This window comes from Ursus americanus, chromosome 26 (assembly GCF_024610735.1).
Source record: "Ursus americanus isolate L20-20 chromosome 26, mUrsAme1.1.p, whole genome shotgun sequence".
NCBI classification, from domain to species: Eukaryota; Metazoa; Chordata; class Mammalia; order Carnivora; family Ursidae; genus Ursus; species Ursus americanus.
The window spans coordinates 36927699-36943591 of record NC_142152.1 but is presented as its reverse complement, the minus strand read 5'-3'; the positions used below and the strand labels follow the sequence as shown (position 1 = coordinate 36943591).

The 15893-nt window shown below is 55.9% G+C and overlaps 1 protein-coding gene across 4 annotated transcripts in view; it reads left to right on the top strand.

Annotated features, from left to right (window-relative positions):
• SYNE3 (spectrin repeat containing nuclear envelope family member 3) overlaps positions 1-15893 on the top strand; it is an 88052-nt gene that overhangs the window by 64075 nt on the left and 8084 nt on the right. For all 4 annotated transcript variants that reach the window (XM_087856209.1, XM_045815765.2, XM_087856210.1 and 1 more), the window contains 9 exons: positions 2343-2525; positions 3753-3896; positions 4722-4856; positions 7597-7758; positions 7899-8071; positions 8440-8569; positions 10158-10316; positions 13181-13330; positions 14340-14378. In XM_087856209.1, coding sequence (XP_087712335.1) covers positions 2343-2525; positions 3753-3896; positions 4722-4856; positions 7597-7758; positions 7899-8071; positions 8440-8569; positions 10158-10316; positions 13181-13330; positions 14340-14378 — 1275 coding nt within the window. The remainder of the gene's footprint in view (positions 1-2342; positions 2526-3752; positions 3897-4721; positions 4857-7596; positions 7759-7898; positions 8072-8439; positions 8570-10157; positions 10317-13180; positions 13331-14339; positions 14379-15893) is intronic.

Here is a 15893-nt window from a genome sequence, read left to right as displayed (position 1 = left end):
GAACAATTTTATCATTATCCTTTGACGGTTAAGGAAACCATGCCCCAGAGAGGGGAAGGCACTTGCTCAAGGTTACACAGCAACGGAGTGTCGGGCTGGCTTTGACCCCGGTCTAGGTGACTCAGCGGCAAGTGCTTTTCCCACTGGATCACGATTGCATTTCCGTCCTGTCCTTCTCACGGGGGCAGAGAGCTAACCAGGACCTGCACCAGGCCAGAGGGAGAGGTCCTGTCTTTCTAGAGCGTGACTCAGGACTCCCAGGACAGGAGTTTCACGGGTCAGTGTGTTGGAAAAGTGGGCAGGACTGTGGTTTGTCCGTGTTTAAATGCTGTTTGCTGGCTGGGATCATGTCTTGGCTCACGCTCACCAGCCTTTCCCAGGAAGATGGGTTTCACGGGCCGGGCTCAAGCTGCCAGCCCTGTATTTCTTAGCTAAGCTCGTACACCTAGGCTCAGAGAAGCCTATGGACCCACAAAGTTCCTCCAGAACCAAGGCACCAGGCCCCAATGTTGGCCATGGCTGTCATATTCACTTCTGGGGGTGACTGTCACAAAGTGCCCAGACTCGGTGACTTACAGCAACAGAAGCTCATTCTCTCATGGTTCCGAGACTGCCAGGCCGCAGTCAGGCTGTCCGGGGGGCCGTGCTATCTCTGAAGCCTCTAGGGGAGCAGCCTTCCCTGCTGCTTCTAGCTCCTGGTGTTTGCTGGTGGTTGCCGGTGTTCACTGGCCTGTAGACCCATCCCTCCGATCTCGGCCTCTGTGGTCACGTGGACAGCTTCTCCCCTTCTGCCTCCACATTGTGTCCCTCAGCACATGCATGTTGGGGCCAGACTTCCCCTTCTAATAAGCACACAGGTCACATTGGGTTAGGGTCCACCCTAGTGACCTCATTTCAACTCGGTTACCTCAGTAAAGACTATCGCCAAATAAAGTCACATTTGGAGGTAGTTGTGGGGGATGGTGGCTAAGACGTTATATCTTTTTGCGGGGGACACAGTTCAACCCGTAATAACTGGTGTAATGACCCTTGCGGAGAAGGGCCATCTGTTACTGTGTGCTCGCTGTGGGATGTGCACCGTGGTAAATGCTGTCTAGGCCTCCCCTCATGTCAGCCTCATAACGCCCCGTGAGTTGGGTGTGACTATGCCCATTTTACGGATGAGGAAACTGAGTCTCGGAACTACCCAGAGCCTCCCAGCTAGTACAGAATTCACACTCGTGATGGCAACTCCCCAGCCTGAATTCTTAACCCCTGTGGTATGGTGTGCAGGTTTGCTGGGAAGGGGGTGCAGGGCACCCTCTCCCTCAAGAGGCTTGTCCTCTCTGTGGCTGACCACAAACCACATGCCCTTGTGGGAAGATTACACCAGTTCAGCTGTGTCGGCCATGTTTATGCTGCCCTTCCTCCAGGGACTCTCTCTACCCTCCCAGGGCTGCTGGCAAAACTGCCTCCTCTAGGGAGCCTTCTTGGATTTCCCCAACAAGGAGTGTTCACCTCTGCCTTGAACACCCATAGGGCTCTGTCGAAACTTGAAGGGAAATGATCACTTTCTGCCTTGGCTTGCAGTTACTTACCTGGCTGGGGGGGTCTCTGTTCTTCCTTCCCCCCTCTGTGACTAGCCCAGGGTCTCAGTAACATCACAGGTATAACATGGAAGGACTCTGGCCAGCTAAAGACAAGACCCTCGGCCTCCAGGCCCCTGGACTCTCAGAGCAGCAAGAGGTGCTTACCCCAAGCAGCGAATTACTCAGCAGGAACCTGAGGCTTGGCCTAGGGCTTTGGGGCAGGAAGAGGGAGTGTAGGCTGGAGATGTGGTCAGGGTAGGCTTCCTGGAGGAGGTGGAGCCTGGGCTGTGCAGAGTTCCGGCTGAGTGGGAGCCAGCTACTCATCACAGAAGTCTCCTTTAGGTCCCTCCTTCACCTGGCGGGCTCCTACACATCACTATTCCACTCAGGTGTCACCTCCTCTGGGGAGCCTTCCTGAATTCCCACTGACCATGCTCCCCTAGGCCCCTAGCCCCATGTCCTAAATAGCCCCCGGGGGTAGTCCCCCTGCTGTCCGCGATGGGGGATCACTGGGGAAAGGATCGGTGGACAATGGCAGTGGGATGGCTGGAGACGAGGTGCAGTTCTTGCCCAGGCTTTGGTGATTCGATGGAACCTGGGGGCGAGAGAGGAATCACGTCGACCCCGAAATGCAGGGCCTCCCGGTGTGTTCTGCCGCCTCCTGCACACCCGGCACAAAGGCACACGGCCCGCCGGGCAGGTGCTCGGGCACAGCTTCGCAGCACCACCTGCTATGCCGGGCCCTGGGGTTCACGGGGGCCTCGTGTGCCGCAGGCGGCCCTGGCGGAAAGTTCCCGCTTGAAGGAGCAGCTGACGGTGCTGCAGCTGAAGAAGGACTTGCTGAGGAGCGTGTTCGGCCAGGACAGAGCGACGGCCCTCCTGGAGCAGGTGGCGAGCTCCGTGCGGGACCGGGACCTGGTGCACAACAGCCTCCTGCAGAGGAAGAGCAAGCTGCAGGTGGGTGTCCCTGGCTGCCCACCGAGGGAGCGTTGGTAGCTCAGCTCTGCAGCTCGCCGCCGAGCCACCTGCCCTCTCCCTTTGGCCCCCCGGCCTCTGCCCTCCTCTGTACCCCGGGTGCGATTAGCGTGCGAACCCTCTCACCAGTGTCCTAGGCACCTGCCGCCCCCACCTCTGCTCCCCCAAACCCCCCTCTACACTGCTGCCACACAGACCTGCTTCCCCCCCGGGGGGGGGGGCGTGTCAAAGGAGAACATGCAGAGAAAATCGCCTGTAAGATGTAAACCACCCTAGAGCTGAACGCCAATATCAGGAACACTTTTCTTTGATGTAACAAATGTGTGCTGAGCGTCTGCTAATGATGACAATGTAGCTGTCCTGAACAGCTGGGGGGCCGGGGGTGCTGGGGGGCTGGGGGCACTGGGAGGGGCCGGGGGCACTGAGGGAGGCCGGGGGCACTGGTAGGACGGGGGGGGGGGCACTGGGAGGACCCGGGGGCACTGAAAGGGCCTGGGTCACTGGGAAGGCCCGGGGTCACTGAGAGGGGCCGGGGGCACTGGGAGGGCTGGGGGCACTGGGGGGCTGGGGGCAGTGAGGGGGGCCGGGGACACTGGGAGGTCGGGGGGCTACTGGGAGGGGTGGAGGGCACTGAGAGGGCCCTGGGGGCACTGGCAGGGCCTGGGGGGGCACTGAGAGGGGCGGGGGGGGGCACTGGGAGGGCCCGGGGGTGCTGAGGGGGGCCTGGGGACACAGAGAGCCGGGGGGCACTGATGGGGGCTGGGGGCACTCGCCGAGAGCTTCTTGCACGTCCGGGCTCCCTCTCACCCACATAGCCAACATTCAACCCACATCTTAGGGTTCGTGGGGCAGACGGTCTCTTCAGCCGGAGAGCAGCTGTAAAGGAGTGGGTGTGACTGTGTCCCAATAAAACTCTATTTACAAAAACAGGCCTCTGGTAGGATCTGGGGTGGATGAGTTACGAGAGGTAGTTCTGTACCAGAGAGCAGAACAGCTGTCGTGTGAGGACACCATGGTGATTCCAAGGAGGGCGCCCACCCCCCCGCAAGGGCTCCTGGAAGTCTTCCTGGAGGGGGCGATGCCTGAGTGGGTATGAGGCGGCCAGGAGAAGGCTGGAGAAAGAGCCGTGTGATTGCGAGTGGCAGGGTGTACAAGGTGCCTGTGAGGAAATTTCTTAATTTCTGTGCTACCTGTTGTGTGTCTCTGCAGAGCTTGCTGGCTCAGCACAAAGATTTTGGGGCGGCTTTTAAGCCCCTGCAGAAGAAGCTCTCAGACCTCCAAGGCAGGGTCCAAGCTGAGAATGGGTTTCAGCAGGACCTTCCTGGGAAACAGGCCCAGCTCTCGAGGCTGCAGGTAAGGGCTTGGTGGGGCCCGAGTGGCCCGGCTCAGCGCTCAGCTGCGCCCAGAAGCAGCTCCCCTCCTGCCCCAGAAACTGGCGAAACAGCCGCCCCCCCCCCCCCCCCCGCCCAGCCCCTCACCTGAGCTCTGACCTTTCGTCTGAATCTCTGCTGATTTATCTGGTGGTTTCTGGCCTCTGCGGGACCTTTAGTACCCTCCAGACTGCTGATTCTTAGCCCATGACGTTTACTCTGTGACTCCAAAGTCTAACGCGGGTATTCATTTTTCTTTAAACTGCTTTGCTAAGTGTTCCTAACGAGTACAGAGGCTTTCAGTTAAATAATCGGACGTTGAAAGTGAGAATAAATGTTTTAAAACACATGCAGACAGCATACAGGCTGATTGTCGATAATTATCAGCTTGATAAGGAGCTTGCAGGATTTTCAATGCACGTGATACAATTAAAACTCAAGTATACATCGAGAGGGTTCTTAGGAAGACATTAAAAAATGGTGCATTTGGAGGCTTTGAAACTCAAGTTGGGGTGTGATTCTTCACAAGGAGAGGTGGTCATCAAGTAAGAATTCAGATGGGAGTTTGCCCCCCAGAGATGGTTTCCAGGCTGGTGTCCCAGAATTTTTTTGTCTCCTTTTAAAGATCTCACCAGCCCTGAGAGGGGGGCCGGTCAGATGGCCATATGGTGTAGCTGCCGGGGTGGGGGAGTCCCATCATGCCGGGACCCTCCCAAGCTCCCCCACTTAGAGGCCCCCTCCCCCCACCCTGATCCACTCCCATGACAAGAGGCAAACAGGACAGCCACACTTGCTGCTTTTTCTGCAGGGGCTGCAGGAAGAAGGGCTGGACCTGGGGGCACAGATAGAGACCATTAGGCCTCTCGTCCAAGGGAACCCCAGCCACCAGCACAAAATGGACCAGCTTTCCACGGACTACCAGGCCCTGCAGAGGTCTCTGGAGGTAAACCGAGTTCCTGGGATCATACACTCCAGGGGTCTTTTCTGCCTTTTCTTCCTTTATTCCTATTTTTCTTTTTCCCTTCCTTTCTTCTCTTCCTCATTCATTCAGCAGACGATTATTGAGCGCCTCCTGTATGCCAGGCAGTGTTCTGTGCCCTGAGGATGAAGGCAGCCCAGCCAGACAAAGCCCCTGCTCCCTGGGGGGATGGGGGGTGGGGGGTCATAGTCTAGTGGGTAGATGGACCATGAGTCAGCAAAACAGCAAGTTCAGATACAATTCCAGGTGTGCCAGGAGGCCAAGGAACAGAACAGGCTACTCTGATCCCCACAGCAGCCCCGGGGTGGGGGTGCAGTGGGCGTAGGCCGGAGTAAGGGCCTGTTGAAAGTTGCTCGGCGGCTGCCCAGAGCCGCCTCTGGAGCGCCCTCTAGTGGCCGCCTGGGGCTTCGCGGGGTCCGCATGCTTCTGATGGCCCCCTGAGCCCTGGGAAGGGAATGGGGTGCAGGCGTCTTCAAAACGGGCCTGAGTACAAGTTTCAGTTACTGATTCAGATGGGGGCCCGGGTCTGCCTTTGTCACAAGCGCCCTGGGGATCGTGGAGCTGGCTCTCAGGCAGCTGTGCCTCAAGAAAACTTAGTCTAAGGCAGGCTTCTCCACTCTACCGGACCCCGCCTATTTTAATAACAAACGTTCCCAACGCCCTGTGCCATCCCGAAACTCAGAGAGAGTATAAGTGACCCACACAATTTAAAAATGGCATATGATGCCCTCCTGTAATAGGAAAGAGAAAAGGAAAGTTAGAATAAAATGCTGTCTTTCGCCCCGTAAGCACTGAAGGTGGTCACAGGAGGATAAGCCCCCTCTGGGTGACAGCCCCAAATGCCTCTACTGCATGAGATCCTCTGAAAACGTGAACAACCCCGCCCCCCGCCGTGAGCTTCCAGGAAACACGCCCCACCTGTGGGAGCCCGTTGAGCTCAGTGATGCGTCCGGTTTAGAAGAACTGATCTAACTCCACTTAATACATTAGCGGCCAGGGGTCTCGAGGTGGAGGTGGAGGCGCAGAGGAACAGGAATCACTAACCCTGATGCCTGGGAGCCCGCAGAGCCCAGAGAAACAGCAAACTTCCGCTGTAATGCCTGCATCAAATGATGAGTCCGCTTGATTGTGGTCATTACAAGAAGCGGCATTAACTGAGCGCGATTAGCGGTCCGGGAAGGCCGATCCTCCAGTCACCTCATGCCTCTTCATTTGTCTCCGTACTTCTGCAAAGAAGTAGTGCCCCCCTTTTATTATGGTGGTACTCACGGCTTTTTAAATCTAATACGTCCTAATAAGTCCCTCCCTGACAGCCCAGGCCATCCTCCTGTCTCCCCCTGGGGGGCATCTACCCCACTAAGCAACCTGAGGCTATTGACGGCATCGGGTCTGACGTTGGTGCGCAGGGGACAGGAGGGGCGGTGTGACATAGTGGAGAAACGGAGTCTTAGCTGGCTGTTCAGGCTCTGGTCACTGGTTTGTTGCAGGAAGACAGGATGCACCGTGTCTGTGTCCCCAGCTCTAGGGGGCCTGGCGTCCGGTGGTGTCAGCCAGCGTCTGGAATGCAGGAGGGCAGGGCCGCTGGAGGCCTCAGCCAGGGATCACAGAGAGACCCTGGGGTCTGACTGCTCTGCGGTGGGCTGAGAGGGAGGGCTCAGTGGGCCCCAGGTTGGGTGACCAGGAGGACAGGCGCCCTCCTTTCCTGAAGACAGAGAAGAACAAGGCCCCAGCCTCAGAGAGCCGAGAGTGGTTGATCCAGAGGAGGCCGGGGCGGGGGAAGCAAAACCATTTTCAAAAACTATCGGAGTAGAATCATCTACACAAAAGCAAACATCTAAGTGTGTAGTTTGATGAATTTTGAAAAACTGAACATGTCCACATTACCAGCAGCCAGATCATGACGCAGAATGATAGCGGCTCCCGCAGCCCCCAGAGCCCCTCAGGCCCCCCACAGTCCTGCCCACCACTCCTGGCACCTGAAGGTAACCCCGACTTTCGACTTGGAACACCATGGATTGGGTTTGCCTGATTTTATACGTTATTTTATTAGAATCCGACAGAATGTTTTCTTTTGCGTCTCGCTTCTGGCTGTCCACAGGCTGGCGGTAACTTCATTCATAATGTTGTATTAGATTCTTGCATATACTGTTCGTTCTCGCGGCTATAAAATGCTCCACCGTCTAAAACTACCTCAACCTACGTATCCGTACTTCTGTTGACGGGCACTTGGGTGGTTTCTGGTTTGGGGCTATTACAAGCACCCCATGCAGGCCTTTTGCTGAAGATATGTTTGCATGTCACGTATCCACCCCGGGGTGAAACGGTTGGATTGTAGGGAGGTCTGTGTTCAGTTTTAGTGGATACTGACCTATAGTTTTCCCAAGTGGAGGATGATTGATACCCACACTGGTGGGGGACAGGCGTCCGATTGTCCACACGCTCATCCAGACATGGTACCATCCATAAAAGTTAAGACAGGCTTGGAGATACTTGAAACCAGAGTTGGTCTTTCCAGAATAAATTCCTTGTCCTGGGCAGAAGGGAGGACTCGCCTCTTGTGTTCCTGCTGAGTGGGGAGCCCTGGGAGGGGGCATCTTGCCCCGGGGCAGGTCCGGGGGTCCTGCAGGATGGGGTGGCCCAGGGTCCCAGCTGCCGCCAGCGCTCAGAGCGCCCTGGGCCCCCCCTCCCTGGGGCTGTGCCACAGGACCTCACGGACAGGTGTCAGCAGAGCGTGCGGGAACATTGTACCTTCCGCCACGGGCTGCTGGAGCTGAGGCAGTGGGTCACCACGGTCACTCAGAAGCTGGAGTCACTCCAGGAGGATGCAGGCCCATGGGACGCCCGGTCCCGAGAGGTCGAAGTCGAGGTAAGACGGCTTTCCCAGTTTCCTCACTTGCCTCCCACAATGCAGGCTTGGGAGGCCGGAGATCCCACATGGGGGAACAGAGACCCCTGCCCTGAGAGCTCACCGTGGGGGGTGTGTGTGTGCGCGTGTGTGTCCTTTAGAAGCTGCTGGCTGAATTCCCGGAGAAGGAGGCCCAGCTGCCCCTGGTCGAAGCGCACGGCCGGCTGGTGATGCAGAAGTCTTCTCCGGAGGGGGCTGCCGTGGTCCAGGAGGAGCTGGACGAGCTGGTGGCGTCGTGGCAGGCCCTGAGGCGGCTGGAGGAAAGCCTGTTGAGGTGAGGGGGTCCCCTTTCCATGCAGGGGAGAGCTCAGTGGTGTCCTCAGAGCAGGAGGCTGGGGTTCCGCTGGGTGCCTCCGTGTCTCTGCGGTCCAGCCCAAGGGCAGTTCTAGCGGGAGCAGTAGGAGCCGGGAAGCGTCCCAGCTTGGGGGTTCGCCTCCAGCCCCTGCTGGCTTGGGCCTCCCCTGCATCGATGGGTACATGCACTTTAACGACAGGGTAAGGTGGGTCTCAAGTAGGAAACTGGCAATGCATGTGCCTGGGGAATGTTCTGACAAACCTGAAGGATTGGCTCCTACCGTGTGATGCCCCGGTTCGATTACTTCCCATCGCATCACCGGGTGACTGCGCCGTTTGTCTCCTCAGCCTCATCAGAAACCAGCAGCTGCAGAGGGCGGAAGTGGATTCAGGGAAGAAAATGATTTTCACCAACAACATCCCAAAGGCCGGGTTTCTCATCGATCCCACGGATCCGGTTTCCAGGCGTCCCCGTCAGGTGTGGCGGCTTAGTGGGGCTCCCGGGGGAGGCCGGGGCTGGAGTCAGGGATGGGGTGCTCTTCAACAAAGCCCCCTCCCTGCCTGGGGCCACGTGCTCAGCTCAGGACTCAGCCGTGTCCCATCCTGGGTGAACCTGTCCCTGCTCCTTGTGCCATGGCACAGAGGGACCCGGAGACCCCGGGCCCGGGCCCCGGCAAGGTCAGAGGCGTCCCTGGGGCAGACAGGTCCTCACCCCTCAGAAACCAGGTAACCAAACGGACCTACAGGGCTGAGAGCTCCCTGCTGGCCCCGGATTGCAAACTGCTGTCATGCAGGGAGGGTCCCTTTTTTGTGCCATAAGCTGTATTTTGTTCAAGAGAACTAACCTAACGACCTTCCATCATCCATGCCTTCTCCTGAGGGCTTTGAGAACAAGGAACCGCATTGAAAAGACGTTCCTTCCTCCTTCAGAAACCACACACCAGCTCTCATTCACCCCTGTATTCTTGTATTGCCCCTTCCCAAATCACCTGCCGAGTGTGGCTGTGCCCGAGGCCTGCGCTCGGGGCCGGGATACGGCTATGGGTGAAGCAGAAGCACTTCTAACCCGCAGGAACCCAGACCCAGTGCAGAGCCTTTCACACCGCAGCGTGCTCTCTGCGGGTAGGAAAATGCAGATCCCGCTTCGGCGGGGCCCAGGACTCTGCATTTCTTGAAGCTCACGCGTGACACCCCCGCCGCTGGGCCTCGGAGCACATTTTGAGGAGCAAGGAAGTGGGAACCACACGCAGTGAAGGAAGAGCTTCCAGAAAGCGCGGTGGCCTGGGGCAGAGGGGCAGAGGGGCCAGGACCCAGTTCTGGGGCAGCAAAGGCCTCCTGGGAAAAATGAAGTGTCAGGGGAATCCTCGCGGCCGAGGGGGAGTCAAGGAGAGGAGAGGAGGGGTGTGTTCCATGCAGAGGAGACAGTGTGCAGAGACGCAGAGGGAGACAGCACGAGTGCCTGGGCCAAGACGTGTCTGTGGTTCGGGCTGGGGTGAGGGGCGGGGAAGGTGTTCACGCTGTGGGGTCAGCAAAGCCGGAATCAGAGGGCCACACTGAGGGCCTCGCTGAATGGACTTGGATTTTTGAGAGCTCCCTCTGGCCACAGAGTTCAGAGAGGGACAGGTGTGGTGCAAGGGTGACCACTGTGATAGCCATCCTGGTAAGGAATGGTGGTGGCTGCCGCTAGGAGACCAGCAGGTGACCACGATGACCCATTGTCACAGCTCCAGCTGCTTGGGGCTGAAAGTGCAGTGACCCTGTGCGCTCTGTTGGCACCCGCCCACAAGGTCCTGCGGCACAGCCCCGGGGGCCCAGGGCACCCTGAGCACCAGCCGAGGCAGACTCCCTGGGCCACCCCAACCCCGCAGGACCCGGACCTGAATCACAATTAAACTCCTAACGTGGCCACACTGAGTGGAGAGACATGCCCCCACCCGCCCAGGCCTCTCTCCTCACCTTTGGGCATCCCCATCCTCACCCTCTGCCTCAGAGGAAGCCCCAGGATGCGGGGCCCGTAAGCTGTGTCCCCTCTGATGATGCATTGGTCGTGCTGTGCGTTCCCACAGGCACATCGGCTCCAGGAAGAAGGCAGCCATGAAGGCTTCTCCCAGCTCCTGAGGGACTTCGAGCAGTGGTTGGAGGTGGAAAATGCCAAGCTGGTTAGAATCATCGTGATGAGAACAGCCACCGCCAAGGATCTGAAGACCAGGGAAACGAAGCTGCAGGTTTGTTCCCATGGAAAGGCCCTCCTTGCACAGGATTTGCCCTGTAGACATGTCTGCCACCAGGGAGTCCTTTAAAAAAATGAAAGAAAGAAAGAGAAAGAGAGAAAGAAAGCAAGCAAGCAAGAACAGGCATGGTTTGTGAGCCATTTTTACTTGTGTATAAATAACAGTTCTTAAACTTCTCTGGTTCACATATTTTAGAAGAACCATTCATTCATCCAGCCTACGTCTGTGTGCCCCAACTTGGAAATATCACTACTGATCAGGACTTGGTATCAGTCAGCTCTGGCTGTGTAACAAACCATCCCAAGTCTGTGGCTTTAGCAGCACATGTTTATTTAACTCGTGATTTGGAAGGTTGGCAATCCAGGCTAAGCCCATCTGGGCAACGCTTCTGGCCTCGGTGGGGCTCCCTGATTTGCTGTCGGTTATAGGTCGGCTGGGTGGTTCTACTTCTGGGGGTTGTCAGGCTGCTGGAGATGAGCATGAGAGGGACCGCACATCTCTCCTCCTCGTGGGGGGCAGCCCAGGCTTCTAGTAGCAGAGGCATTCTCTAACGACAAGCAGGAGCACCCAAGACTTCTAAGGCCTAGAGTAGGAACTAGCAAATTACTTCCCCTGTATTCTGCTGGACAAAGAAAGTCACAAGGCCAAGCCAGATTCATGGGGAGGGAGAGCAAACTCCACCTCTCGATAGGAAGGACTCAAGGTCGTATTGCAAAGGGCATGGATATGGTGGGGAGGGGGCAGGATGGGGGCATCATGGTCATTTTTGCAATCCTTCTACCACCAATCTTCTTTATCCTCCACTCCCACATCTAGATCGTCCCCCAGCCCTCCTGGATTCTACCTCCTGGGTGTTTTTGCTCTGTGCCCTCTTGGTACCACAATGTTAACCTAGGTACTTCCCATTTCTGACCTTGATTATGGCTCCCAATTGGCCGCCTTCCTTCCTGTTGGGCCCCCATCCAGGTCACAGCTCAGTTCTGCAGCCAGAGTGACCTTTAGCATCATAAATCTGACTTTGTTCTTCCCTTGACGAGAACCTTTCAGTATAGAGTCCAACCCTGCCCCCACCCTAGCATATCACACAAGGTCATTCTCAGCCAGGCCCCAGCCTACCTCTCTTTTTCCTTATTTCTCTGCAGTTTTACTATGATATGTTAGGGTTTGGATTTCTTTTCATTTTTCTTGCTTGGGATTCATCTGGATTCTGGAATCTGTGGTCTAGAGTCTTTCTGGAAAATTCTCTGATACTATCTCTTAACATACTGCCTCTGCCTCGTTCCCCTTTCCCTCTGCTTCTGTGATGCTGCTGAAACATGGTATTCCTCCTCACTGCGGACTCTATGTCTCCTACCTTCTCTTGTGACTTGTTCATCCTCCGGTCTCTTCCTGTTGCATTCTGGAGAGTTTTTCTACCCTACCTCCAGTTTACTAATTCTCTCTTTAGCTGCGCCTCATTCACTAATACACATGTTTGTTACGCCTTTAACTTTTGATACTGTATTCCCCAGTTCTAGAATTTCTACTGGGTTCTCTTGAAATACCACTCTGTCAGTTTTCGTAGTCTCCAGATCCCTGCTGAACTTTTTAAGCCTGGTTTTTAATTCTTCGAGCACAGTAAAGAGACCTATTTTACCGAGTGTGTCTAGTAATTCTAATACCTTAAGTCATTTTAGGAGTGTTTTCTGCGTGTTGTTTCTGCCTGTTCTTCTTGTCGGTGTCTTGCATGTATGGGGCTCCTTTGCTTATGTGCTGGCCATTGCACTGGACGGAAGAGGTATAGGGGTCATTTGAGATTGAGGATCGTCTCTCCTCCAGAGGATTTTGTTTGTGGCTTCCAGGCAAGGAGGGCTTTATTGTTCTGCAACCAGTGACTCCAGGTTCAACGTTGGAGGCTCCCTGAGCCCCTGGTGACTTGGAGTGGACGTCAGTCCACACAGGGTGTGAATTTACTTCTGATTCACCGTTAGGCGTCTCAGCCACAGGGGGAGCGGGTTCTGAGAGTCTCCACCCTACAGAGCCCAGACCTTGACTTTCGTCTCCATAGCCCCGTGATGCTGCCAGAAGCATGATCTGTTTCACAACTGTCTCTTCCAGATTTGGCAAGTGTCCTGCAGGCAAAAGCAGGCCCGAACACTGGGCTTACTTCTCTGGGCTTCATCATTTCCCAGGTTTTAGCCTGATGTGTCTCACTCTCTTGTTAACTCGTTGATACTTTTTAAGTGTTTTTCATGCTTTGTGCTTGGCGAGAGGTTTGGTCCAATCACTTAGGGGACTATGAGCAGGAAGTCCTTCCCGCAGACCTACCTCACATTCGGCCACGACTCTTCTTGCCACCACGGTCCAGCTCCAGCCGTATCAGAGACGACTTGCAGTCGCCCCAGGTTAAGCCTCCTTACTCTTGTACAGCTCACATTCTAGTGGGTTCTGAGAAGCTAAGAAAATTGCCTGTATCACACTACGAGTAGGTTGGGGTGAAAGCAAGGCTACAAAGCCAGAATTTAAACCCATGTGCTCCAATTTAGAGCCCCATTCCTACCCCCCACATCACTACGGCTCAGGAGTCCTGAGGATGAAAGGTGCCATCCTGGGCTGACACGGTACTGTGTTTTGATAGAAAAATCTGCCCAATCCCAATAGCACATGTCCAGGCTTAACCATGCCAACAGAAAAGCATGTTCAACAGTGGTAGCTTTTTATGATGCTGGCAACTCTTATGTCATGCCCTCCAGAGGACTCAGTTCTAGAACGTCAGAGATGGAGGTGACTGTGGAGGTTGTTCTGTATTGTTCCAGAAGCGACTGCCCAACCTTGGCTTGAATTTGCACCATGGGATTCTCACTGCCTTTCCCCCACAGGAGCTGGAGGCTCGGGTGCCAGAAGGTCAGCATCTCTTCGAGAACCTCCTCCATCTCGGGCCGGCAAGGGGGACGTCCAGTGAGCTGGAGGACGTGCGTTACCAGTGGATGCTGTACAAGTCCAAGCTCAAGGACTCTGGCTACCTGCTGGTAGGGGCTTAGGAAGCGCGGGTCCCAGGCGCTGGGGGATGGGGCTCCGGCTGAGCCCAGGCTTACGTGGGGAGACGGAGCTGGGGCCACACCCACTCTGCCCGGTGCCTCCACACTCCAACCTAAGGTGGCCACTCCGAGACAGGGTCCTAGTGCTTGGCTTGCAAGATGTCACGTGGCTGTCCTGCCACCCCGTGTGGCTGGCGCTCCAGGAATGACGGCAGGAGCCGTCCGGTTAATATTTGAGGAGCGCTTTGCTGCCTGCTGAGCTGAAACCTTCTGGACCCCATTCAGTCCTGTCTCCAGTCTCCAGACGGGGGCTGAGACGCTGAGGATTGGAACTCCCGGGGCCATGGAGCTAGGAAGCAGCAGAGCCAGAATTCAGAACGCCCCGCTGGGGAAGGCGTGTTAGACGGGAGTGCGGCCCTGGGGCCCGGGGCCCTGGGATCTGGCCCTCCTCCTCCACTAATTTGCTTTGGGATGTGGGACAAGCATGTTCCCTGTTTGCATCCCATGTCCCCTTGCACAAAACAATAGTAGTAGTCATGAGAGCCTTTATGAAATGCGATGTCCTCGTAACAACCTTATAAAGGATGTTGTTATTTCCTGAGAAGTGATGGGGAAACTGAGGCATGAGTGTTAGCCCGAGATGGGGGGGCGTTGAGATGGCCTCCAAGGGTGCTTTGGGCCCTTAGACCCCAGATGCCAAGCTTTGGCGCCCCAGCTCTGCGGTCCCTGCAGGAGCCATGTTGGCCACTAGGTGTCAGCGCAGCCCCGGCCAGGTGCCACCGGCCCAGGCCTTCCCAGACGGAATCCCACCTGGGCCTGAAGTGCGTTAAAAAGCTCATTAAATCGAATCACCTGCTGGTTCAGCCTATCCAGATGACCAGAAGTTTTAAAGAAACACTCCCCTGACAGAATGAATATTCCATTACAGGCTCTGTTGGGATTTGAGTTTCACTCACTTAATGTCTTTTTCCCCTTTTCCTCTCCTTCCCGAAAATAACAGACACAGAGTTCTGCAGGGGAGCCGACTGGATTCCAAAAGGTACGGTGTCTGCCATCTGCTACACACGCTAGAGGGCAGGGCGTCTGGAGGCTGGTAGGCCTGGGATGCTGAAGCCAGACTCCTGGGTTTTCTGGAAGGTTCCTCGAGGTCGGAGGCACATTTTATGGGGAATGAGCTCTGGGCTGCCCTGTGCTGGGCCCCCAGCGCTCTCGGGAAGCCCCAGGAAGGTGCAGAATGTACTCAGCTGTGATATACCCATGATAGAGGAGGGACCCTGGAGTTTTTCATGCGAAACCAGGACATGGTGGGGAATGGACAAGGACACTATTGATAGTTGTGTGGGGACAGCAGGTGCACACCAGGACTGTGCCAGGAAACCCGCACCATTCCAGGCACACTGGATCGTGTGGCCCCCTGAGTGGTGGATGGGCATCCGGGGCTCAGCGGGGGACAGAAGAGGAAGGGGGAGTTGTGCCTTTCCTGTTCTACCAGCAGGTGTTTCCATTAGGGCCTACTGAGAAGTGCTCAGAGCCAAAGCCGTCACAGCAACAGCAGTAATAACCCTAATGAGTAATAATTACTAGTACTCTAGATGCTAGGTAGTGACCATCCACTGTGTGCCAGGAGTCGTGCTAAATCATGGCCAAGGCATCTCATTTAACTGCCCCATCAACACTCAAGAGGCATTTTCCCTCCGCTTAAGCATAAGGAAACTGAGCTATGACGGGATTGGAATGACTCGTTCAGCCCAGGCTTCTAGGTGGTCTCTGGCCTCTGGCTCCAAAGCCCACATCTTGACTTTCCACACTGTGCCTCGGAGGCGGCATCCCGGGGCTCTGCTGGGTATCGCTGCTTCAGGGAAAACCCAATGTAAATTGATGTCACCTTTTCCAAGGGAACACACTTGTTTCCCTGCCAAGCATGGCCCATAACAGAGTGAGCCTTCAGCATGCTCTGCTCCAGGGAGCTCTGGGTTCCTCAAGATCCCTAATGCCTTGGAATCTGTTTCCAGGTGCTTTGCACACCAGGATTTCTTTTTTCTTGGTCTCCAGCTGGGGTGCACAGCTCACATCTGCAGGGGAGTGGGTGTCCCCTGGACTCAGTGGGGCCGTCACAAGACCCCTTCTGTGCTTTGGGCCCCGTGTCAACTGGCTTCGTGGCTTTGGGCGAGTGGCTTTGTCCTGTTGAGCCTTACTTTCCCCATCTGTAAAATGGCATTTATCAATGCAGATTTTATTTCCTACATGAGCAGATGTGGAAGATCGTCTGAACGGTTGTTCATAGAATTGTTCAGAGAGACTAGAGGCCTGGCTTTCCCCCCAATTTAGAATAGCAGGGAACCTCCTCAAGAAATGGGGGAGAGCATCAGGAAGGATGGGGTGGCTCCCACAGTCTAGCCTGGTGGCTTCTGGTAGGCTCTACATTTTAGACCCCTCACTGGGGAGCCCCCATCTGATCTGGAACTCCGGGTGGAATCCATGGGAGCCATGTCTGGGTCCCCAGATGCTTTGCACACAGTAAGTGCTCACTGAATGTTTCTGAGGAGGGGGACAC